Raw genomic sequence first — 25,021 nt, forward strand, 5'->3', positions numbered from 1 at the left:
GCCTCTGCACATGCAGCTGGCTGTGCAAAACCAGATTGAACCAGATTAAACCAGTTAGCTAGTGCCACCTGGTGGAAAGGTGAAACAGGGCGACTTAACGGGAATGTAAATGGGCTGCGTTTCGTACCTGACCACCCCCAGCGCTTCACAGTGTTTACCTCACATTCACACACATTCACACACACATTCACACACATTCACACACACATTCACACACATTCACACACACATTCACACACATTCACACACAGTCACACATATTCACACACACATTCACACACAGTCACACACAGTCACACATATTCACACACACATTCACACACATTCACACACATTCACACACATTCACACACACATTCACACACATTCACACACATTCACACACATTCACACATTCACACACACATTCACACACTTTCACACACACATTCACACACATTCACACACATTCACACACATTCACACACAGTCACACATATTCACACACACAGTCACACACAGTCACACATATTCACACACACATTCACACACATTCACACACATTCACACACATTCACACACACATTCACACACATTCACACACATTCACACACATTCACACATTCACACACACATTCACACACTTTCACACACACATTCACACACATTCACACACATTCACACACATTCACACACACATTCACACACAGTCACACACACATTCACACACATTCACACACACATTCACACACATTCACACACACATTCACACACATTCACACACATTCACACACACATTCACACACATTCACACACAGTCACACATATTCACACACACATTCACACACATTCACACACACATTCACACACATTCACACATACATTCACACACACATTCACACACATTCACACACACATTCACACACATTCACACACATTCACACACATTCACACACACATTCACACACATTCACACATACATTCACACACATTCACACACATGCACACACACATTCACACACATTCACACACATTCACACATACATTCACACACACATTCACACACATTCACACACACATTCACACACATTCACACACAGTCACACACAGTCACACATATTCACACACACATTCACACACATTCACACATACATTCACACACACATTCACACACATTCACACACATGTTCACACACATTCACACACATTCACACACACATTCACACACATTCACATACATTCACACACATTCACACACAGTCACACATATTCACACACACATTCACACACATTCACACACACATTCACACACATTCACACACACATTCACACACATTCACACACATTCACACACACATTTACACAAACATTCACACACATTCACACACACATTTACACACACATATTCACACACATTCACACACATTCACACACACATTCACACACATTCACATACATTCACACACATTCACACACAGTCACACATATTCACACACACATTCACACACATTCACACACATTCACACACACATTCACACACATTCACACACATTCACACACACATTTACACAAACATTCACACACATTCACACACACATTTACACAAACATTCACACACACATTCACAAACATTCACACACACATTTCACACACATTCACACACATTCACACACATTCACACACACATTCACACACATTCACACACATTCACACACACATTTACACACATTCACACACATTCACACACATTCACACACACACACACACACACACACACACACATTTACACACATTCACACACACACACACACACACACACACACACACATTCCCACACATTCATACACATTCACACACATATTCAAACACATATTCACACACACATTCACACACATTCACACACACATTCACACATACATTCACACACATTCACACACATTCACACACACATTCACACACACATTTACACACATTCACACACATTCACAGACATTCACACACACATTCATACACACATTCACACACATTCACACACACATTCACACACATTTACACTCACATTCACTCACATTCAACACACGCATTCACACACACACATTCACATTCACACACATTCACGCACATTCACACACACATTCAAACACATTCACACACATTTACGCACACATTCACACACATTCACACACACATTCACACACATGCACACACACATTCACACACATTCACACACATTCACACACACATTCACACACATTTACACACATTCACACACACATTCACACACACATTCACACACATTCACACACACATTCACACATACATTCACACACATTTACACACATTCACACACACATTCACACACATTCACACACACATTCACACATACATTCACACACATTTACACACATTCACAAACACACATTCACACACACATTCACACACATATTCACACACACATTCACACACATTCACACACACACATTCACACACATTCACACACACATTCACACACATATTCACACACACATTCACACACATTCACACACATTCACGCACACATTCACACACATTCACACACACATTCACACACATTCACACACACATTCACACACATTCACACATATTCACACACACATTCACACACAGGTCCTAACTGTGGTTACCGTGGTTACCACACTGTTAACACAGGATGTGATTTAGGCGTCTTGTAAGAGGCTTGGGTGTCTCAGCTCTGTTTCCTGTCTCCTGCAGTTTGGGACAGGAAGTGCAGAGAGCCAGCGTCATCAGCAACCTGCCGAGCCTCGTCCGCCAGAACCCGGCCGAGACGTTCCGCCGGGTCGTGCCCAAGGTCCGGGTAGGTACCCTGAGAAACTCATGAGCCGCAGCAGGTGGTGGGCGGGGCTTACAGACACACAAAGACAACAGGAAACACAACGACTGAGCAGCAGCACCCGGTCCACCTGACATCACCTGTGACCTCCAAAACACGCCAACATGTTTTTCAACACGCCAACAAGAGACACTTAACAAACTGAGGACACATCTGACCTGTCAGAGACGAGCTGGGAAACGTGTGTGTGTGTGTGTGTGTGTGTGTGTGTGTGTGTGTGTGTGTGTGGTGGAGGAGGGGTTTGTGTGAAGCACTTTGTGTTGCATTTTCTTTGTATGAAAAGTGCTGCACAAATAACATCTGATTGGTTGATTGATTGATATAAAATCAGGGCTAGCCAGCTCAGTTATTATTAGTTATTGTTTTTATTATAAAGTTTAATGTCGCCACAGCCACGTGATGTACACTGATTTGGACTGCTGGCCTTCCTGCGCCCCCCTGTGGACGTCACATGAACTTCAGAATGTTATGGCCCTCCTGCAGATGCAACGTTTTCATTTCATATAAATATATTTGTAAAATAAATATCCACATATGTTAAAATCTCTGTTATCGGGCTGGGGGCTTTTAATTTGAAATGGATACAGAAATTGAGTTTGAATCAACAGCAGAACGCAACAAAACAACCTTTAGATAGATAGATTTACTTTATTGATCCCAAACTGGGAAATTATTAAACAGCAAACAGCTTTAACAGAAAAAGAGACTTCAAAGTAAAACATGAGCAGATATTTTTATCAGATAGAAGGAATTACAAATTGAGGCCTTTGTAAAATAAAAGCCTGCAGTAAAGGCCTTTGTAAAATAAAAGCCTGCTGTAAAACAGGGTTAGTGGTTCTGAACGTGCTGAGCTGTGATTGGTGGATCTCAGGGTGAGGACCCTAAAATGTGATGTCACTTCCTGAGTGGGCGGGGTTTCTGTGTGCAGGAAGTGCTTCACCTGGCCGGGGCGGAGATCCAGCTGGCAGCCGCCGCCTCCTTCCTCACCATCCTGCAGGACGACATCGTCCTCATCCACACACACACCTTCTCCATCCTGAAGACCGTCCTGCTCAACCTCAACCACAGAGACGCAGGTACTCACGCCGGCCACCGGGGGCAGCACACGCTTTCCTCCTTATTCTGCCTTTATTTGACCAGGTGAGACACGAAGCGCTAAGCAGACGTTCTGCCGCGAGAACAGAGCGGAACGTTTATTATTTCAGCCAAGAAGAAGTAAAGTCGTCAGATCCACCCAGAAAGTTTCTTTTTAAAAACAATAATTTGATTTAATCTTTTCCATTTGATTCTAACAGTACAAAGTTCATACCAGGTTCTTTTAATTTGAAATCTGGAAATGACAGAAAGCGTTCACCGACAAAATAAAAGCCGAGTTCTCATGGAAGGAACCAGGTTCGGCTGTTTGAGACGCAGCAGAAACTCAAATTACTGTGAAAAACCCCTCAAATCTACGACTTCACTTCCTGTCAGTCTTTATTGGTGAGTACTTCCTGTTTCTCTCACTGCCCGCTGCCCTGATTTGTGATGTCACTTCCTGTCTAGAACTGCTGCTGTTACCACAAAAAAAGACAAATATTGCAGTTGAGGGGTTTTCAAAGTGGGTCCGGGGCCCCTCGGGGGTCCTGCAGGGTCCTCCAGAGATCCACAGCAAAATGAGGAATAATCTGATGCAGCATCAGTGATCTGACGCCCAAATATGATTTAATCGTTTTAATAATTAGAAATATTGTGTTATTGTCATTTTAAAAATTGTGTTGATTTTCTTTTCAGTTTTCTACAAATTTCTTGGTAAGCTTCAGGTCATTTCTTGCTCATTTACTCATCACCTTTTTCCAGTGTTTTTGAAAGAGGTGAATTGAATTTGCAGGAAAAGTTCCAGGAAATTAAAAAAACAAACAAACAAACAAAAAAAACTCTGCAGTTTAAAAAAAATTAACACGATTAAACTGATGACTGATGCTGCTGGATCCAATCTGAAGAACAGAAACCCTGTGTGTGTGTGTGTGTGTGTGTGTGTGTGTGTGTAATCTCACAGCTGAGTCTCTTCGGTTCACCAGTTTTAGAAAAACCTGTAAGAGCCTTAAAGAGGATGTGAGGCTGTTCTCACGTCAACAAACCGTTTATCAGATCCTGCAGGAACCAAAGATTTCCAGAGCCAGAGCTCAGAGTCAGACTGTAAGTTTGTGTTTGAAGCAGCCGCCTCATAATGTTCTGCTCAACACTCAGAAACCACACAGCTGATGATTGGCTGTGGAAAGCAAAACATTTCCCCACTTAGGGACTATTTTCCCTGGAGGAGGAGGAGGAGGAGGAGGAGGAGGAGGAGGAGGAGGAGGAGGAGGAGGAGGGAGCGTTTCAGTGTGAAAAAGTCGTGAAAAGCCAACAGTGCTGCTGCTTTTAGGAAAACTCATGTGGAGGACTTTATTGGGCTGATGGAAAACTGGAGTGAAGAAAGTGTGAAGGCTCTGAAAGTTCATGTTCATATCAGAGTGGAATGAATGGAGGAAAGGGAGGAGGAGTGATGTGGCAGCTCTGAAAGCCCACTGCTCGCTCTGGGAGGAGAGCAGAGGAACGTGAAGGAGAGGAACCTCTGGACCTGTAATAACCTGTAATAACCTGTAATAACCTGTAATAACCTGTAATAACCTGTAATACGAGGTGGTAACATGGAGCTGTCAGGTGTTGGGGCTCTTCACCTCGCAGGAAAATGGACTTTTCTCAACTTGAGTGGTTTTTATTAAATCTGTAGGTAAAGTCGCTTCTCTACACAGATCACAGATTTCAGTTTCCTGTGTCATTTATTTTAGTGGAATTATCTCTTTAATTGGCCTGATGAGACCAATAGCTGATTAATCAGTTAGACAGAAAATTTAGTCCATGTGGGATTGAATTGTTTGTTTGCATCTTATATTCTTTAAAAAGTTTTTGTTAGCTCTGGTTTAAAAAGGCCCTTTGCTGCGGTACAAATATGACGCCTTTAAAGTGACAAACAAAATCTGATAAACTGTGAAGGTAGAAAAGCTGCGGCTGCAGGGCATTTCCTCACAATCAAGATGAAAAATCTATTTTGCATATCATGACTGTTGATGACGGGGTGAGGGGGGTGGGGGGGTGGGGGGGGCTTGGTTGATGAACAGTGAGACTTGATGTTTTTCGGAGCCATGGCGTGCGTTGCCTTGACGACGACTTGTGACTTCCTGTGTGTGTGTTTCAGTGGTGAGCAACGCCTGGCTGGAGACGCTGCTGTCCGCCATCAACGCCTTGCCCAAGGAGACCATCAAACAGGAAGTACTGCCCCCCCACATCCTGTCTCAGTCATGTGTTCATCAGTGAATGAATGAACGTCCTGTTTGTGTCTGCGGCCTCTGGCTCCGCCCACTCATGCCCTCCTCCACTTCACTGATCCCACAGGGGAAGTTAGCTGTTAGTCCATCTTTTTTATTTTGTGTAAAACGGCTCATTCCAACGTTCAGACAGAGAAACACAAACCAACACCCTAACCCTAACCCGCTGTCCAGCCACGCCCACAACACCACTACAGATGGATGGATGGATACAGTAGATAGATAGATAGATGGATAGATAGATGGATAGATAGATAGGTGCATGAAAACACAGGACATTCAGTTAAAATACAATATTAAATAAAACATAGAACAGAATCATAAAATGTGCATCATAAAGTGCAGATTGCTGTGGGGGCGTGTCCTGGCCCACCTGCAGTGCCTGCCAGGGGGCGACAGGTCAGACAGGTGGGGGCCGGGGTGGGCGGGGTCTCTGATGATGTAGCGTGAGACAGCAGAGTCCTGCAGAGAGGACAGTGGGCAGCCTGTGATCCTCTCTGCCGTCCTCACCGCTCTGCAGAGAGCTTTCTTACCCGCAGCAGAGCCGCCCGCGTCCCGGGTTAGGGTTAGGTCCCAGCGGGCCGGCACCTTTCCCACGCAGGTCCCTGTGATGCAGAGGTCCCTGTGATGCAGAGGTCCCTGTGATGCAGAGAGGTCCCTGTGATGCAGAGGTCCCTGTGATGCAGAGAGGTCCCTGTGATGCAGAGGTCCCTGTGATGCAGAGAGGTCCCTGTGATGCAGAGAGGTCCCTGTGATGCAGAGAGGTCCCTGTGATGCAGAGAGGTCCCTGTGATGCAGAGAGGTCCCTGTGATGCAGAGGTCCCTGTGATGCAGAGGTCCCTGTGATGCAGAGAGGTCCCTGTGATGCAGGTCCCTGTGATGCAGAGGTCCCTGTGATGCAGAGAGGCCTGATCTGTGCGTCGTGTCCTCCTGATGCTGTTGGAAAACAAAAAGTGACCAAAACGAACAAAATTGATTTTCTTTTGGCCGTCAGCAAAGCAAAATAAAACAAAGTTGGTCTCGTCTTTTGTTTTGCGAAACTAGAGACGGAAACTATAGTAAAACTAGAGACGGAGAACGGCAGCAGACCCCTCACTTGATTTTCCATTTTCATCCAGTGAAGCTGCATTTGATGTTTGATTCTGCTGCAGGATGCTGGAAAACGAAAAACGACCCTAATGGACTCAAAATGATTTTCATTTGACTTCAGCAAAACAAAACAGCAAAGCAGGTTTCACTGCAGAGCCAGAGGAGGTAAAGGTGTGAGCAGATGAGTTTCAGATGTCTGTGAACTCAGCAGGTGTGTGTGTGATTTGTACCTTCAAGTGAAGAAGTAAGCTGCACGGTGAGATCAGCAGTGACAGATTTATCAGCGTTAGAACAGAACACAACAGAAAGCCTTTATTGTCATTGTACAAGTACAAAGAAATTAGCAGCGCTGCTCCTGATCAGCACAAAATAATTAATCAGACAATTCAGACAACAAGCACACATTCAATAAATTTGAACCCAACAGCTGTTAAGGCGGAGCCTGACCGCGGCGCCTGAATCCGACCTCAGGCGCTTCGCGGCAGGTCGTGCCGAGGCTGGTCACTTCCACCAGGGACCAGCAGGGGGCCTCGCCTGCACAGACACACTGACCTGCACAGCTGCACAGTTTAACTTGGAGATGAGAACCAGAGCCTGTCAGCATACAGAGAACACCTGCAACACAGAACACAGAACATAGAACACAGAACACAGAACATAGAACGTACGGTAGGTTTTTGGTTCGGGGCGACCGCACGTTCCACACGGGACCTGCAGGGCAGCTCGCAGACGCTCAGAGGGGCGGGTCTGCACCGCCCAGTAGCTCCATCACTAACTCCTGCCTGTCAGATCAGATCAGATCAGATCAGATCAGGTCAGTTCAGATCAGATCAGATCAGATCAGATCAGATCAGATCAGATCAGTTCAGATCAGTTCAGATCAGATCAGATCAGATCAGTTCAGATCAGTTCAGATCAGATCAGATCAGATCAGTTCAGATCAGTTCAGATCAGTTCAGATCAGATCAGATCAGATCAGATCACATCAGGTCAGTTCAGATCAGATCAGATCAGTTCAGATCAGATCAGATCAGATCAGATCAGGTCAGATGTGGTGGCTCTTTATGGAAAATGTTATATTTAAATACATGTTTAAATATTTGGACAGAAACAGTAACAGTGATATAAGCATTAAAACAACAGTAACATTTAAATGTATTAAGATTAATGCCTGTCTGTCTCTCTGACCTGTCTCTCTGCCTGTCTGTCTCTCAGGTCCTGAACCCTCTGGTCTATAAGTCCCAGCTGTCTCAGTCGGTTCAGGCTCGTCTGGCCAGCTGCCGCATTCTGGGAAAAGTCGCCTGCAAGTTTGATTCCCACATGTGAGTAAACTGTACAGTACGCTGTGTAGTACAGTACGCTGTGTAGTACAGTGCGCTGTGTAGTACAGTGCGCTGTGTAGTACAGTACGCTGTGTAGTACAGTACGCTGTGTAGTACAGTGCGCTGTGTAGTACAGTACGCTGTGTAGTACAGTACGCTGTGTATTACAGTACGCTGTGTAGTACAGTACGCTGTGTAGTACAGTGCGCTGTGTAGTACAGTACGCTGTGTAGTACAGTGCGCTGTGTAGTACAGTGCGCTGTGTAGTACAGTACGCTGTGTAGTACAGTGCGCTGTGTAGTACAGTGCGCTGTGTAGTACAGTACGCTGTGTAGTACAGTGCGCTGTGTAGTACAGTACGCTGTGTAGTACAGTGCGCTGTGTAGTACAGTGCGCTGTGTAGTACAGTACGCTGTGTAGTACAGTATGCTGTGTAGTACAGTATGCTGTGTATTACAGTACGCTGTGTAGTACAGTATGCTGTGTAGTACAGTACGCTGTGTAGTACAGTATGCTGTGTAGTACAGTACGCTGTGTAGTACAGTATGCTGTGTAGCACAGTACGCTGTGTAGTACACCTGGGCTGAGGGAGGCACCGCCCCCCCGCACACAGAGCAGCAGCTCCTCATTCACTGTTGATGTTATTAGTGATCATTACAGCAGAGCGACACACAGCAGCGACATGGACTGTCTCGTCCAATCAGATTGAGCCACTGGAACTTAACTGTTGTCTAATGTGGCATAAAGTCATGATTCCATGATTATCACAATACAGCAACATCATGTAACATAGTAACACTGTGACACTACAGTATCATGGCATGGCAGGGCTCTGCTGACACGGTGTGTGTGTGTGTGTGTGTGTGTGTGTGTGTGTGTGTGTGTGTGTGTGTGTGTGTGTCAGAGTGAAGAAGGAGCTGCTGCCTCTGGCGAGGTCGTTGTGTCAGGATGTGGAGTACGAGGTGCGTTCCTGTATGTGTCGCCAGCTGGAGAACGTCGCCAGGGGACTTGGGTAAACCTCACTAAACTCAACGCAGGCCCACATCTGACCCCGCCCCCTTTCAAACATCTATACCTACATGCTGTCTTCCTGTTTTCAGCACCGAGGACACCAAGGCCGAGGTTCTCCCCGAGCTGGTGGAGCTCGCCGCCGATGAGGAGAGCAGCGTCCGCCTGGCCGCCTTCGACACCATCATCAACCTGATAGAGATCATCGACAGCGGTGAGTGGAGCCGCGCAGCTCTGTCCCTGCTGTTCACCTAACACCTGCCCACGCCACATCAACACCTGTCCACGCCCCATCAACACCTGTCCACGCCACATCAACACCTGCCCACGCCACATCAACACCTGTCCACGCCCCATCAACACCTGCCAACGCCACATCAACACCTGCCAACGCCCCATCAACACCTGCCCACGCCACATCAACACCTGCCCACGCCACATCAACACCTGCCAGCGCCACATCAACACCTGCCAACGCCCCATCAACACCTGCCAACGCCACATCAACACCTGCCCACGCCACATCAACACCTGCCCACGCCACATCAACACCTGTCCACGCCACATCAACACCTGCCCACGCCACATCAACGCCACATCAACACCTGTCCACGCCCCATCAACACCTGTCCACGCCACATCAACACCTGCCCACGCCCCATCAACACCTGTCCACGCCCCATCAACACCTGTCCACGCCACATCAACACCTGCCCACGCCACATCAACACCTGCCAACGCCCCATCAACACCTGCCCACGCCACATCAACACCTGCCAACGCCACATCAACACCTGCCAACGGCACATCAACACCTGCCCACGCCACATCAACACCTGTCCACGCCACATCAATACCTGCCAACGCCCCATCAACACCTGCCAACGGCACATCAACACCTGCCAACGGCACATCAACACCTGCCAACGCCACATCAACACCTGCCAACGGCACATCAACACCTGTCCACGCCACATCAACACCTGTCCACGCCACATCAACACCTGTCCACGCCACATCAACACCTGCCAACGCCACATCAACACCTGCCAACGCCACATCAACACCTGCCAACGCCCCATCAACACCTGTCCACGCCACATCAACACCTGTCCACGCCACATCAACACCTGCCAACGCCCCATCAACACCTGCCCACGCCACATCAACACCTGCCAACGCCACATCAACACCTGTCCACGCCACATCAACACCTGCCAACGCCCCATCAACACCTGCCAACGCCACATCAACGCCCCGTCAGTGTCTTGCACATACCTCGCCAACGCCCCGCTAATGGCTCACCGACGCCCAGTTAACGCGCCATTGCCCTGCTAAAGCCCTGCTAATGCTGTGTCAGCACCTGGCCGATGCCCCGCCCCCATTCAAACATCATGTTCAAATAATCCTTTTGTCTGGTGAATTAACCCTTAACTTGCAGGAGAAAAGGTGATCAAATTCAGCAAATCACCTAACCAAACAAAAAGAGTGAAGATCATAAACTGACGTCCAGGTCCTTCTCCTCCTCCTCCTCCTCCTCTTCCTCCTCCTCCTCTTCCTTCTCCTCCTCTTCCTCCTCCTCCTCCTCCTCCTCCTCCTCCTCCTCCTCAGATGACAGAGCTCATGTCCTGATTCCTCTGGTCATGTTGGTGTGTGAACCCTCCTCCTCCTCCTCTGATGAAGTCTTGGTGGCGTCTCTGTCCTTCCAGTTTGGGAAACTCTGCAACGGACTGGCAGGTCAGCTCACGCACGCACACACACACACACGCACGCACGCACGCACACACACACACACAAACATACACACTGATCTGACACTGATTTCAAGTTGTGTGACTGTTGTCTTGATGAATGAAGCAGAGCGAATACTGAGTGTGATAAATAAAGATCGAGCACTGTGTGTGTGTGCGTGTGTATACACAGTGAGTACTGTGTGTGTGTGTGTGTGTGTGTGTACACAGTGAGTACTGTGTGTGTGTGTGTGTATACACAGAGTACTGTGTGTGTGTGTGTGTGTGTACACACAGTGAGTACTGTGTGTGTGTGTGCATACACAGTGAGTGCTGTGTGTGTGTGTGTGTGTGTATACACAGTGAGTACTGTGTGTGTGTGTGTGTATACACAGAGTACTGTGTGTGTGTGTGTGTGTACACAGTGAGTACTGTGTGTGTGTGTGTGTGTGTGTGTATACACAGTGAGTACTGTGTGTGTGTGTGTGTGTGTGTGTATACACAGTGAGTACTGTGTGTGTGTGTGTGTATACACAGTGAGTACTGTGTGTGTGTGTGTGTGTATACACAGTGAGTACTGTGTGTGTGTTGCAGCGTCTCTGTCAGACGAGCAGCGAGGGCGGCTGCTGCAGAGGTTCAAGGCGCTCTGCGTCATCGGCCTGCAGCCCGACAGCGGCCACACAGAAGGCGGCGAGTACACGCTGATCCGCTGCAACTGCTGCTTCAACCTGCCGGTACACAGACACACACACACACACACACACACACACCATAGCCCACAGCTTTAAGTTGTGTTGTGCTTTGTTTTCCCACCAGACATTGTACGTAACTTTCTGTTTTACTGTTTCTGTTTTTCTTTCTGCCTGTGTGTCTCTAGGCCATGGTTGTTTTTGCTGACTCCGCCCACTTCCTGTCAGAGCTGTATCCATCCCTCTCCAGTCTATGTCGCGATCCTGAAGTCAGCGTCCGCCGCAGTGCCGCTGCCAGCTTCCACCAGGTCAGACCACTTGTGCTAACGGTAACAGTAACTGCACAGTTACTGTGTATCAGTAACAGTAACTGTAACTGTAAATGTAACAGTAACAGTACATGTAACAGTAGCAGTAGCAGTAACTGTAACAGTAACTGTAGCAGTAGCAGTAACTGTAACAGTAACAGTAAAAGTAACAGTAGCAGTAACAGTAACAGTAGCAGGAATTGTAACAGTAACAGTAACTGTAGCAGTAGCAGTAGCAGTAGGATTAGCAGTAACTGTAGCAATAACTGTAACAGTATCAGTAACAGTAGCAGTAACTGTAACTGTAACTGTAACAGTAGCAGTAACAGTAACAGTAGCAGTAACGGAAACGGAAACGGTAACTGTAAGTGTAACTGTCACAGTATCAGTATCAGTAACAGTAACTGTAACAATAACAGTAACAGTAACTGTAACAGTAATTGTAACAGTAACAGGGAGTAACAGGAAGGGCATGAAGAAGATCACAGGACTTAATTCATCTGGTCCAGCTGTGGAGGGGAGCCATGATCTTGCCAATGAGCTAAACCAGTATTTTAACAGGTTCGACTCAGCCCACACCACCGGGATATTGGCAGGGCATGTCTCCTCTAACAGCCCAATCCACAACCCCCCTGTCCCCACCCACACTTCGGCTGCTATTCTCCCCTTTCCCCTTCTTCCTCCCCAACCTGCCACAGCTGCTGCAGGGGTCAGTGCAGGAGGCAGCATAGCCCCCTCCCGCCCAAACTGCCTGGCGACCCCCTTCCACCCCCCCAGTCCAGCTTTTACATCGAGCCAGGTGAGACTGGAGCTATCCAAGCTGCGTGCCAACAAGGCAATGGGCCCAGACCACATCCACCCCAGACTGCTCAAGGCATGTGCAGGACAGCTTGCAGAGGTGTTCCACCACATTTTCAGCCTCTCACTGACACTGAGGAGGGTTCCTCAGTTGTGGAAGACCTCCTGCATCATCCCAGTACCAAAGGTGAAACATCCTAGAACTCTCAGCGACTACAGGCCAGTGGCGCTGACCTCACATGTTATGAAGGTCTTTGAGAGACTGGTACTGCAGCAGCTGAGGCCCCAGGTGAGCAGCTCCATGGACCCCCTGCAGTTTGCGTTCCAGGCCAAAGTAGGTGTGGACGATGCCATCATCTACCTGCTGCACAGGGCGGGCTCGCACCTGGAGGGGTCGGGGAGCACAGTGAGAGTGATGTTCTTCGACTTCTCCAGTGCGTTTGACACCATCCAGCCCTTGCTGCTTGCAGAGAAGCTCAACACCATGCAGGTAGACCACAGTATGGTGGCCTGGATTACAGACTACCTATCCAACAGGCCACGGTACGTCAGACTGCAGTCCGCACGGTCTGATGTGGTGATGGGAAGCACCGGTGCCCCCCAGGGAACAGTACTGTCACCGTTCCTCTTCACAGTCTACACCTCGGACTTCAGTTACAACTCTGGAATGTGCCATCTCCAGAAGTTCTCTGACGACTCCTCCATTGTGGGCTGTATCAGCGAGGACAATGAGGAGGAGTACAGACAGATGGTGGGGAGCTTCGTCCACTGGTCGGAGAAGAACCACCTCAAGCTCAACATCACCAAAACCAAAGAGTTGGTGATGGACTTCCGGAGGAGCAGGAAGCCCCCAACCCCTATTACCATCCAGGGGGAGGAGGTGGAGATAGTGGACTCCTACAAGTTCCTGGGGGTCTACATCAACAGCAGGTTGGACTGGAGGGACAACACTGATGCTGTATATAGGAAGGGCCAGAGTCGCATGTACTTCCTGAGGAGGCTCAGGTCCTTTAATATATGCAGCAGGCTGCTGGCCATGTTTTATCAGTCCATGGTGGCCAGCACTCTGTTTTTTGCTGTGGTGTGCTGGGGAGGAGGGATCAAGGAGGGAGAGCGGCACAGGGTCAACAAGCTGGTGAGGAAGGCCAGCCGGGTGGTTGGACTGCAGCTGGACAGTTTGGAGGTGGTGGCGGAAAGGAGGATAAGGGACAAAATGAACAACATCCTGGAAAACCCCTCCCACCCCCTCTATGAGGAGCTGTGGCTGAGGGGGAGCACCTTCAGCCAGAGGCTCACTCTCCCCAGGTGCAGGACGGAGCGGTTCAGGCGCTCCTTTGTACCCACAGCCATCAGACTGTACAACAGTGCCTGAACACCCCCTCGCTTCACACACACGAACACGCACGCACACAAACATACATGTACACACGTAATTACAGGGACAGGCCCCCAGCACCGTAGTGCTTTTACCTATTTATTTATGGTCTGTGACCATACTGTTGTCATTTATTTATTTATCATGCACAGTGCTACTGTGATTGTGTGTCCGGTTTGTATATGGTGTCTTGTATGTATCTGTTACTTTTGCCGCTGTGACAATTTGAATTTCCCCTCCGGGGGATTAATAAAGTCTTATTCTATTCTATTCTATTCTAACAGTAGCAGTAACAGTATCAGTAACAGTAGCAGTAGCAGTAGCAGTAGCAGTAACAGTAACTGTAACAATAACAGTAACAGTAATTGTAACTGTAACTGTAACTGTAACAGTAGCAGTAGCAGTAGCAGTAACAGTAACTGTAACAGTAGCAGTAGCAGTAACTGTAACAGTAACAGTAGCAGTAACAGTAACTTTGTATCAGTATCAGTAACTGTACTAGTAGCAGTAACAGTAACAGTAACAGTAACATGTACGGTAACAGTAACAGTAGCAGTAACAGTAACAGTAATTTTGTATCATTATCAGTAATTGTACCAGTAGCAGTAACAGTAACATTTACAGTAACAGTAACTTTGTATCAGTAGCAGTAACTGTACCAGTAGCAGTAACAGTAACAGTAACAGTAACAATAACAGTAACAGTAGCAGTAACAGTAGCAGTAGCAGTAACAGTAACTGTAACTGTATCAGTAACAGTATCAGTATCAGTAGCAGTAACAGTAACTGTACCAGTAACAGTATCAGTAACTTTACCAGTAGCAGTAACAGTAGCAGTAACAGTAACAGTAGCAGTAGCAGTAGCAGTAACAGTTGCAGTAACCATAGCAGTAATAGTAACTGTAACAGTAACAGTCACTGTAACTATAACAGTAGTTGTAACAGTAACATTTACGGTAACAGTAACAGTAGCAGTAACAGTAGCAGTAACAGTAACTGTGTATCAGTAACAGTAACAGTAGCTGTAGAGGAAATTGGTAGGTCAGCCTATGTCTCCCTTCTATTTACTCCACAGCGCCTGACTCCCTTATCTAGCGTCGTGGTACAAAGGATACAGCCGAGGCGTCAGTTTGGCCTGCCTTCCAAGGCTAGGATAGCTATTTTGGTTATTACAAAGATTCACTGTTTCCGGACTGTCTTCATGATAAGTCCCAATCTATGTTAAGTGTCCTTAAGAGACCTATAAAGTTCTTAGCATGTGGAAGAGCCAGGAGAACTGACTGTGGTGCCGCCCGTCCAAGACTGTGATCATTTCTCCTGAGGCACGTGACTCAGTAAAGCTGAATATTCAACCTAAGTCATCCTGGCTCCATGTGTCTCTCTCTCGTGTCCTACCTTCAATGAACCTCATCCAATTCCATAACAGTAGCAGTAACAGTAACATTTATGGTAACAGTAACAGTAGCAGTATGAGTAACTGTACCAGTAACAGTACCAGTAGCAGTAACTGTAACTGTAACAGTAGCAGTAACAGTAACTGTAACAGTAGCAGTAACAGTAACTGTAACAGTAGCAGTAACAGTAGCAGTAGCAGTAACAGTAACAGTAACTGTACCAGTAACAGTAACTGTAACAGTAGCAGTAATAGTAGCAGTAACAGTAACAGTAGCAGTAACAGTAACTGTGTAACAGAGAGCGGTCCAGGGAGTAATAGTCTGAGGTTTTGTTGAAGAAGCCGTATGGAAGCGTTCTCCTTGTCATATGATCATTTCTCCTGTCTTGACTGGCTGCTGCTCCTCAGGTGGTGAAGTTGCTGGGCTCTAACGCTCACCTGGTCCTCAAGGAGCTGCTGGTTCTCCTGCAGGACGACTCTCTGGAGGTGAGATCCCACACACTGACCCGCCCTGAACAGCCCATTATACCCTGCTGCTCCAAGGTCAGGGTTCCCCTCCCATCATGCCTCGCTGCTCCTGTAGGGTTAAGATTCTCAGCCAGCAGGCTATTTCAGTGGCTGTATACCTACTGTGTGTGTGTGTGCATGTGTGTGCACGTTGTGTTTGAACTGAGCCCTTGCTGTAAGAGTCCTTTAAAAGTACTCATGATCTGTTGTCTGCTAATGCTAATGATGCGATGTGTTTTGATACACTGATGTGCCTCTGCCTCACACACAACCTATTCACACACATCACAAACGCAGATGTGTTTTCAAAGCTGTGCACCGAGCTGCAGGCTGTGTGAGCTGAAGCTGTCCTGTTTTCAGGTGTTAGATGCCCTGATGAACCACCTGCAGGAAACCCTGGAGACCGTCACGTCCCGAGGTGACGGCCCGCCGCCCGACAACAAGGTACAAAAAACTACACGGACATTTAACAACATTTATATTAAACTACATGAACATTAAAGTACAATAAAGTACATAAATATTAAACTACACGGATATTAAACTACCTCTTACTTTATGGGGGAAAGTGTGTTTGTTGTGGCTGTTGGGGATCAGTTTGGGAAATAATGCTGAGTTCAGGCCAGACACGCCGCGGACGGCTTGTGATTCGGTGTCTTGTCTATTTTCTCAGCTCGCTGTGAGCAAATTTCACAAGAAATCACTGAAAACTCACTGTAGACTGTCAAATCTGCATCTCATGCTGCCAACTCTTCTGATTCTCCTAGCGTCTGTGGTTCTCCTGTGGTTGCAGATGTTTCCGGAGTTGCTGGCTGCCCTGCTGTTTGCTGAGCAGAAGGTGGGCTCTTCTCTGCGCTGGAGGCTGCATGAGAAGCTGCTGCAGCGCTACAGCTGCCTGGCCCGCCTGCTTCCCGGAGACCTGCTGCACCAGACCTTCTCCCAGCGCATCTTCATCATCCTCACCACCAACGTCAGGAGAACACACACACACACACACTCACACACATGCAGAGGTAGTAATAACAGTGACAGTAAGGTTCTGTCTGTTCCATTGCAGAAGGTTCTGCCGGTGCAGAAGGAGGCGGCTCGGACGCTCTGCACATTCCTGCGCTACAACCGCAAACAGGAACAACGGCAGGAGACGATGGACCGGCTGATCCAAGGTCAGCCCCGCCTCCTCTATAACCATCCATAAAACGTGATAAAATGCTGCAAATAAAACTCATCATTGTCACATCATTGTCATGTGACCATTGCTGCATGTCTGCCTGGCTGTGCTCAGATCAGAATCTGTCAACACAGTTAGAACGTGTTTCTTCTCCTTCACTCTGTCTGAGGTCAGAGGTCAAACAGCAGTCGATCAGGTCCTGCTTTTATTCAGCAAATGGGTTTCAATCACCAATGATCACATTTCTTATCATCCAATACACAGTTTGTCCACCTCAAGCAAATGCATAAACTTTTAATCACATATTTGGGGATTTTATTCAGCATTTGCTGTTTCCAGCTAGCTTATTTAATTTGGTACATTAAAAAGTAGATGAAAAAGGGCTGTTGAATGAATCATGGTTGGTGGTTATGTGTTTTGAGTGTGCATGTTGAGGATCTGTATGGAACAAATGAATGATCTAATCAATTAATGATCCCCGCTCAGTATCTCTGAAAACACAACCAGGTACTTTAAGGTTCTGTCACCCACTTCAGTGCACTAAGGCCAGCGCCTCTAGCGTCCGGACTGCTGTGTTAGTCAGGTCGGGTTCTGGCGTTTGGGGTCGACGTCTCAACCTCTTTGGTTTCAGACAGTTTCCATTAATAGATGAGTCTCATTGGGATGATTGTGTCATAAATGTTCCGTGGCTCCAGATGTTTTTGTTTTATTAACAGAACATTCTCTCTTCCCACTCTTTCTTCTGTGACCCATAAGAAGCAGCATCACTTTGGTCTACTCAGTCACGGTGGACCGCTTTGATTTTGGGCCGTGTGAAAACACTGGAACGACATCAAGAAACTAACAACCCATCGAATGCCTCGTCAGACTTAGGGTTAGGGTTAGACAGACAGGCAGGGGTGAAGGTGGCCTGGGAGACGACGGTGTTTCTGTGCTGCTGTTTCAGATCTGGCTCAGGGTCGCAGCTACTGGAACCGCCTCCGCTTCCTGGATGTCTGTGAAATGGCCAGTGAGCTTTTCTCCAGGAAATACTTCAACAAACACTTCCTGCTCCCAGCGCTGGAGCTCGTCCATGACCCCGTCGCCAACGTCAGGTGACCCCAGCATTTTACACATATTGACTCTTAATTATTTCTGTTACTTTGGGAGACTAATAAAGTAAACCTTGACCTTGACCTTTAATACATTGATCAGTATTGATTATTACTGCATGCTGATCAGACAAGTCTGTTGTCAGGTATAAAGTGTGTGTTGTCTCTTTTCAGGTATAAGTTGTGCCAGTTGTTGCCGCGGCTGCGTTCCTCCATCCGACTCCCTGCTGATAAACAGCTCCTGCAGCAGCTGGACTTCTGCGTTCAGAAACTCCTCTGCAAGGAAAAAGACAAGGATGTTGTTGCTACCATCCGCAAGGTAACATCTAGTACGAGCACTACTAATACTACTACTACTACTACTAGAATAAGTACTTATCCAGCCTGCAGGGAGTGCTGCAGAGGAAAGGACCAGGACATGGTGGTAACCATCTAACTACTTAGTAGTAATAGTAGTAGTATACTCTAACCAGTACCTTATAATCCCATTTAAACGTTTTTTCCGTAGTTTCCTCCAGACAGAGTCCAGTGGATACTTTGGATTTGTTCACCAATGCGTTCATAGAGATTAACTGTAGGGACACCACTCATCTTGAAACCAGTGTTTTTCAGGCTAAATTATACTACTCAGTAAGACTTTCATAAAGGATACCAAACATTTTGGGGCTGACTGTGTAAAATAATTACTATATACTGTACATATTCATATATATTTCTTTTCCACATTATAAAGACCAATACATTGATATTTTAATGTTTTCCAGACAGTGCTGGAACTGGACAAACTGGACATCACAGAGCCTGTAAGTAGCTGGAACAACATCTTCACTGTTCGCAGTGTATTGTTCAGTGGTTTTACACTCACACAGAGCCTTCTGTAAACAGCATGTACCTGTAGTATCTTGTGTCTGTTGGCAGTACCACAAACGACAGGAGAGGGATTTGCTGGACCAGAAGAAGGAGAAGGAAGAGACACTACTGCTGGAGATGGTGAGGAGCTTCACCAAACCTTCATCTCAAGTCAAAACCACTTCTCAGTTTTAATAATGTCTGTATCCACAGGAGCAGCTAGAGCGCCAACAGAGCGAATCAAAAGTGAGCTCTGAGAAACTCACCGAGAGAAAACGTGAGTATGAGGAAATACCCCACCGCTTCTTTATAGAGGGTGCTTTTGCTCTTTCTGATCTAGTATAAGAATATATCCTAGGAATGGATATGACGAAAAAGTGAAAGTCTTGTTTTATTTGGGCTAGCGTATGATACTAGCCAAAGTCTGCAAACTAGTGTCTGTTTCCTGTGGTGAAGTCCGTCCTGTAGACTGTCTTGTATTGGCAGGAAGGGACAGTAAGAGCAGTCTCTCTGGAGCCAAATCAATGTCTGGGTCCTCGTCTGGAGCTGCCCTGTCCTCCTCTTCCTCCTCCTCTTCCTCCTCCTCCTCTGGTAAGACAGAATTATGAAAGTAGATAAGCTAAGACTGTCCACGTCTGTGTGTCTGTGTGGCAACAACCTGGTCTCACCCTGACCTGTCAAATCCAGTCTCTTAGGCAGGAGCTCCAGGCATCAGAGGTGCCAGGTCGGGTCCTCTTTGTGCTGTGGGCGTACGGGGCGCCAGGTCGGGTCCTCTGTGTGCTGTGGGCGTACGGGGCGCCAGGTTGGGTGCCTGTATAACAGCAGTGAGAGCTGCACTGACTCCAGATATGTTTGGCATTTTCACAAACAGAAGGTCAAGGTGCAGTCAGGGGCGGGGTCCTATTGGCTTCATTGGACTGTGACCTCCCAGCATGCACTGGGGGAGTTTGCAGCCAAGTGCGATGCTGTCAGGATGAGGATCAGAGCTGAATCTGTCATTAGGTTGGAAAAAGGAGGTTTGTTCCTCTGAGTTTGGAGTTTCTGTCCCAAGTGAGAGTTGAGTATTTCAGGTCTTGTTCATTGTGAGGGTCAAACGCAGTGGGACATCGACAGACGGGTCGACGGGTGTTGACAGACAGATGACCCACCTGTCTTGTCTGTCTGTCTTGGCAGATTTGTTTGTTTTAGCAGATTTGTTTGAGCAACATGTTTGAAATATGCCTTCATGAATAAACTAACAGAGTCTGCACGGTTCTCGTCCCTGAGCATCTAATATGGATGTCCGAAGCTCCTTTCAGCATCTTCTGACACCGAGGGCCTCTGCACTGCAAGCTGGATGTGATGGGCAGGGAGTGAGACCAGCCTGGTGGGAGTCCTTTATAGACTGAGCACCTTTCATAGTACTGGCACTGGTATTCTGAAGGGAAAATGTTTGGTTCTATAAGGAACACCATTTCCCATGCATGTCTTCTCATGTAACACATCTTGCCTTTGGGGGCACCCACCAAAAGGATTTCTGATCACCCTGAGTTCTCTTCACACGGATCCACCCCTGGTGTTAACATTTCATTTATGTTGTATTTAATCAATGTCTGTAAGCATGACAGGGATCTGAGAAGCTGAGACCGATGGAGAACCGTCGTTGGCCGGTTGGCCTGATGGTGTCCTCTGGCTTCAGGCTGCTGGTTTCAAGCAGAAGTTTGAAATTGACTAATTGGAAATTCAGTTTCTGATTACAGTTTTTTTCGATTGCTTACACACTAAGAACATACTCTTAAACCAATGTGACAAAACTTGAAGTCATTGGAACTAAACCTTAAACACAGTGTGGCCATACCTTAGACACAAGTGCTGCTTTAAACTGTGTTTGCAATTCTGCAACACACTTCCTCCTGAACACTAGACACTATTTCCTACAGAAGACACCTCGCTCAAAAATGAAAGCATGTGGTTACAATTGGGAAAACACTTATGTTCAAAATATAAAACACATCAGGTTATAAGAAAACCTGAGACACACACGTGAAAGCACTTACTTAGAAAACTGAACACCAATCAGTCAGGGCCGAAGCTCTACAAACAGGCCCCAGGTCAGCCATGTTGAGTACTTTGCGTGGAGGCAGTGAGAGAAAGAGGCACAGGAAGACATCGTATGCGATGTGGATGATATTTTGTAGCTGTACGTAGTTTGATTTTGTTGTACTGTTTTATTTTTGCTTTACATACTATGTATGTATGTTTATTTATGTTTGTCAACTCACAAACCCTGGTATCAAAAGAGCTAATACATAGGCCTAATGAGAGGCTCTCTTCCCAAAATAACACATTTTGTTTGCAAAAGGCTCTTACCATGACAAAACATTTCAAACATGCAGCAAAAGCACATTTTGTCACCGCCCAATACAACTAATCCACTCACTCACTCACTTCATACTCAACACCAGAATGCAACACAGCCTTTTCAGTCTGAGCAGGTTCAACCTTACTTTTTCCTGCGTGTACGGTAGTCATATTTTTTTGACGATTTACATCGTCACATATTGTAAAGCAAGTAGCAAAAGCCAATATTTCCCTCAAACAACTCAACTTCTGCCCAAATGAGTAGATTCCTTCAGTCAGCTCTACTGTACTGTAACACAGCTGACAGCAGAATACAAAATACAGCTCTCAGTTTGAACAAGGTTCTCCTGTGAGCTACACATTCAAATGTGAACTTACAGTAAAGAACTGCATCCAAACTCAGAAAGACTTTGAAGTGAAATTTTACTGTGTTGATGGAAAAACTGAAATACTGTAATTCACATACAGTATTACACAGAAAAACTCAAAGGAGTTGAAAAAAATACAGAAAACAATTTATATGCCCCTTTTTTGTAGGTGCATACTGACTGATTGGTGATTGGTGGAAAGGGCAGTGATGCAGGTGGACTAGTGATTTCATAGAGATGCAGGTGCAAAAGAGTGTGAAAAATGTGTGAATCCAATGAAAAGGTATGAACACATTTGCAAAAGAAAACCTCTGCTGTGGTTTGGAGGTGAAGATGACGACAAAGTGGATCCCAGTTTCATTATACTGGAAAAAGTGATTGAAAAAACTGTACTGTAAAGTACAATATACTGTATACTGTATACAGTTGACAGAGTTGACACCTTTCTTATTTATTTTTATTTTTTGGTTATTTTGGAAACAGCTGTTACTGTGAAAAGATGCTTAATTTCTGTTTTGAGCTTTGCAGAATTCTTTTTGAAGAAATAAATGAAAAGCAGTAAAAACTGCAGTGTTTTGTGTTAAGTATATTGTTGTGTTGCTTGCTGCTGTGAAAGTGTGTTCATATTATAGAAATGTGTATCCTTTTGTTATCAGAGTTGCATTTTGACAAAGGATTTTTAAGTTTTGATGACTGAGTTTCAGTTTGCCATAAATGTGTATGGTTTATTTCCAGGTGTTGTGTCTTATTTGCGTTGTGTTTAGAGTTTTGGCACAGTGAGCAAAGCATTTGTAAAATGAGTTCAAGCAATCAAAAAAAACTGTAAACATTAAAATCTCTGTGGTAAAATGCAGACCTTGTGTCTACAAAGACAATACTGTTGATGATGATGATGATGATGATGATTATGATCTGTCCCCCCCATGCAGGTAAGGAGCTGAGGAAGGCTAAGCTGTCGCGGAGTCGCTCTCTCAGCAGTCAGCCGACCACGTCCAAATCTGCCAACTCAGACAGGCCTCTGTAAGGTTCATGCTTTATCAACCAGACGATTAACAACACAGAGACATGCTGTCCTGAGGAAGGCTGTTCAGAGCTCTGCTTCTGTGTTCCAGGAAGGTAAAAGAGTCGAGCGGCGCCAGTGGACCAGGGAAGGCTTCCATGTTGTCTAGCAACGGTAACCACTGGTTACGTTCATCTACTCCTCTGTCGGACCTGTGTCCCTACATCACTTCCTGTGTCCCTACATCACTTCTTGTGTCCCTACATCACTTCCTGTGTCCCTACATCACTTCTTGTGTCCATACATCACTTCCTGTGTCCCTACATCACTTCCTGTGTCCCTACATCACTACATCACTTCCTGTGTCCCTACATCACTTCCTGTCTGTACATCACTTTCTGTGTCCCTACATCACTTCCTGTGTCCCTACATCACTTCCTGTGTCCCTACATCACTTCCTGTGTCTTCCAGACGACTCCTTGCGGACGGCCCACTTCACCATGGCAACTTTGTCCTCAACCCCCTCCACATCCTCCATGCCAGTCCTGATCCGAAGCAACACCACCAGCCTCCTTGACAGAACCAGTGGCACTCTGGACCACCGGACCACCACCACTCTGGACAGGACTGGCACCCTGAACCACCGGACCAGTACCCTGGAGCACCGGACCGGAACCCTGGAGCACCGGACCGGAACCCTGGAGCACCGGTCCGGTACCCTGGAGCACCGGACCGGTACCCTGGAGCACCGGACTGGTACCCTGGAGCAGCGCAGTAAAACAATAGACCACCGCAGCAGTGGGATGAAGGACAGCCAGTCCAGAAAGCTCTCCATGTGAGTTCCACTGTTGATTATTAGTAGTGGTATTTAATTTATTGAAGGACCAGATGGGTGGCAGCAACAGACGGGGGACAGGTCAAACTCCCAGCATGCAGTGTGGCAGTTTGAATAGTGCTGGAGGGATGGAGCTCCGTTTATCATCTGGTGTTCTGATGATGATGAAGAAGGCTGAAAATCCAAAATCTCCCACAGGTGTTCAGCTGGTTGAGATGTGGTGAGTATGAAGGCCACAGCAACATCAGCATCATCATCAACATCAAGTGAGTGGGGGTGTGGCCATCCTGGGAGGCCACGCCCCTATCAGGATACAAATGTTTCCTCACAGAATGAAGGTGATGAGTGAGAATAAGTTTGTATTGATCAGCTGTGAATATTGAGCCTTCCTGTCCTCTAAAAGGACAAATGGTACACAGATCCTCTCTGTGCTATAATATCTAATAATACAACATATAATTATTATAAATAAAATATCTCTCTATGTACAGGATCTTTCAGAAGAATGGAGAGTTCCTGTGAAGCTGTTCAACATCAAACTGACACAATGCATGCTGGGAGTTCTGTGTCATTTTAATGTGTCTCAGCCGGTGGGCGGGGCCTAGCGACAGCCGTGTCCAGTTCATCAGTCCACTCAACACGTGACTCCAAAGTTACTTGTCTCAAATCTGTTGGGCAGATTGGCTTAAAACTTCATGAGCTTTCCTGTAGCGCCTCCCGCAGGCCAAAGCCGGTAAGGTGCAGCACGGCTGGTCTGCGCCCCGTAATCAGGTGTTCAAGGACCAGGCAGAGCAGACCTCAGGAGTGCAGCGCAGCTCCTTAACCGCTTCATGACACAAAGACGAGAACTTTTCACTTTGTTCTTCGTGTTTTTGTGAACATTTGATTCAAAACATTTAAAAATGTTTCTTTACGTCTGTGTTAATTGTCTTGGCATGA

At 46.6% G+C, this 25,021-nt stretch overlaps 1 protein-coding gene across 2 annotated transcripts in view; it reads left to right on the forward strand.

Moving 5' to 3' along the window:
* Window positions 1–25,021, forward strand: part of ppp4r4 (protein phosphatase 4, regulatory subunit 4) — a 32,421-nt gene that overhangs the window by 6,680 nt on the left and 720 nt on the right. Inside the window, exons 3-24 of one of the 2 annotated variants that reach the window (XM_030047548.1) lie at window positions 2,731–2,833; window positions 3,798–3,945; window positions 6,084–6,157; window positions 8,518–8,624; window positions 9,529–9,636; window positions 9,725–9,846; window positions 11,244–11,369; window positions 11,957–12,096; window positions 12,240–12,359; window positions 16,333–16,410; window positions 16,792–16,875; window positions 17,225–17,401; window positions 17,489–17,594; window positions 18,546–18,693; window positions 18,865–19,009; window positions 19,455–19,493; window positions 19,609–19,680; window positions 19,753–19,816; window positions 20,026–20,130; window positions 23,177–23,267; window positions 23,360–23,421; window positions 23,719–24,082. In XM_030047548.1, the coding sequence (XP_029903408.1) occupies window positions 2,731–2,833; window positions 3,798–3,945; window positions 6,084–6,157; window positions 8,518–8,624; window positions 9,529–9,636; window positions 9,725–9,846; window positions 11,244–11,369; window positions 11,957–12,096; window positions 12,240–12,359; window positions 16,333–16,410; window positions 16,792–16,875; window positions 17,225–17,401; window positions 17,489–17,594; window positions 18,546–18,693; window positions 18,865–19,009; window positions 19,455–19,493; window positions 19,609–19,680; window positions 19,753–19,816; window positions 20,026–20,130; window positions 23,177–23,267; window positions 23,360–23,421; window positions 23,719–24,082 (2,583 nt within the window). The remainder of the gene's footprint in view (window positions 1–2,730; window positions 2,834–3,797; window positions 3,946–6,083; window positions 6,158–8,517; window positions 8,625–9,528; window positions 9,637–9,724; window positions 9,847–11,243; window positions 11,370–11,956; window positions 12,097–12,239; window positions 12,360–16,332; window positions 16,411–16,791; window positions 16,876–17,224; window positions 17,402–17,488; window positions 17,595–18,545; window positions 18,694–18,864; window positions 19,010–19,454; window positions 19,494–19,608; window positions 19,681–19,752; window positions 19,817–20,025; window positions 20,131–23,176; window positions 23,268–23,359; window positions 23,422–23,718; window positions 24,083–25,021) is intronic. The other variant, XM_030047549.1, reaches the window with a different exon arrangement.

The sequence above is a fragment of the Myripristis murdjan genome, chromosome 24 (genome assembly GCF_902150065.1).
Source record: "Myripristis murdjan chromosome 24, fMyrMur1.1, whole genome shotgun sequence".
Lineage (NCBI taxonomy): Eukaryota > Metazoa > Chordata > Actinopteri > Holocentriformes > Holocentridae > Myripristis > Myripristis murdjan.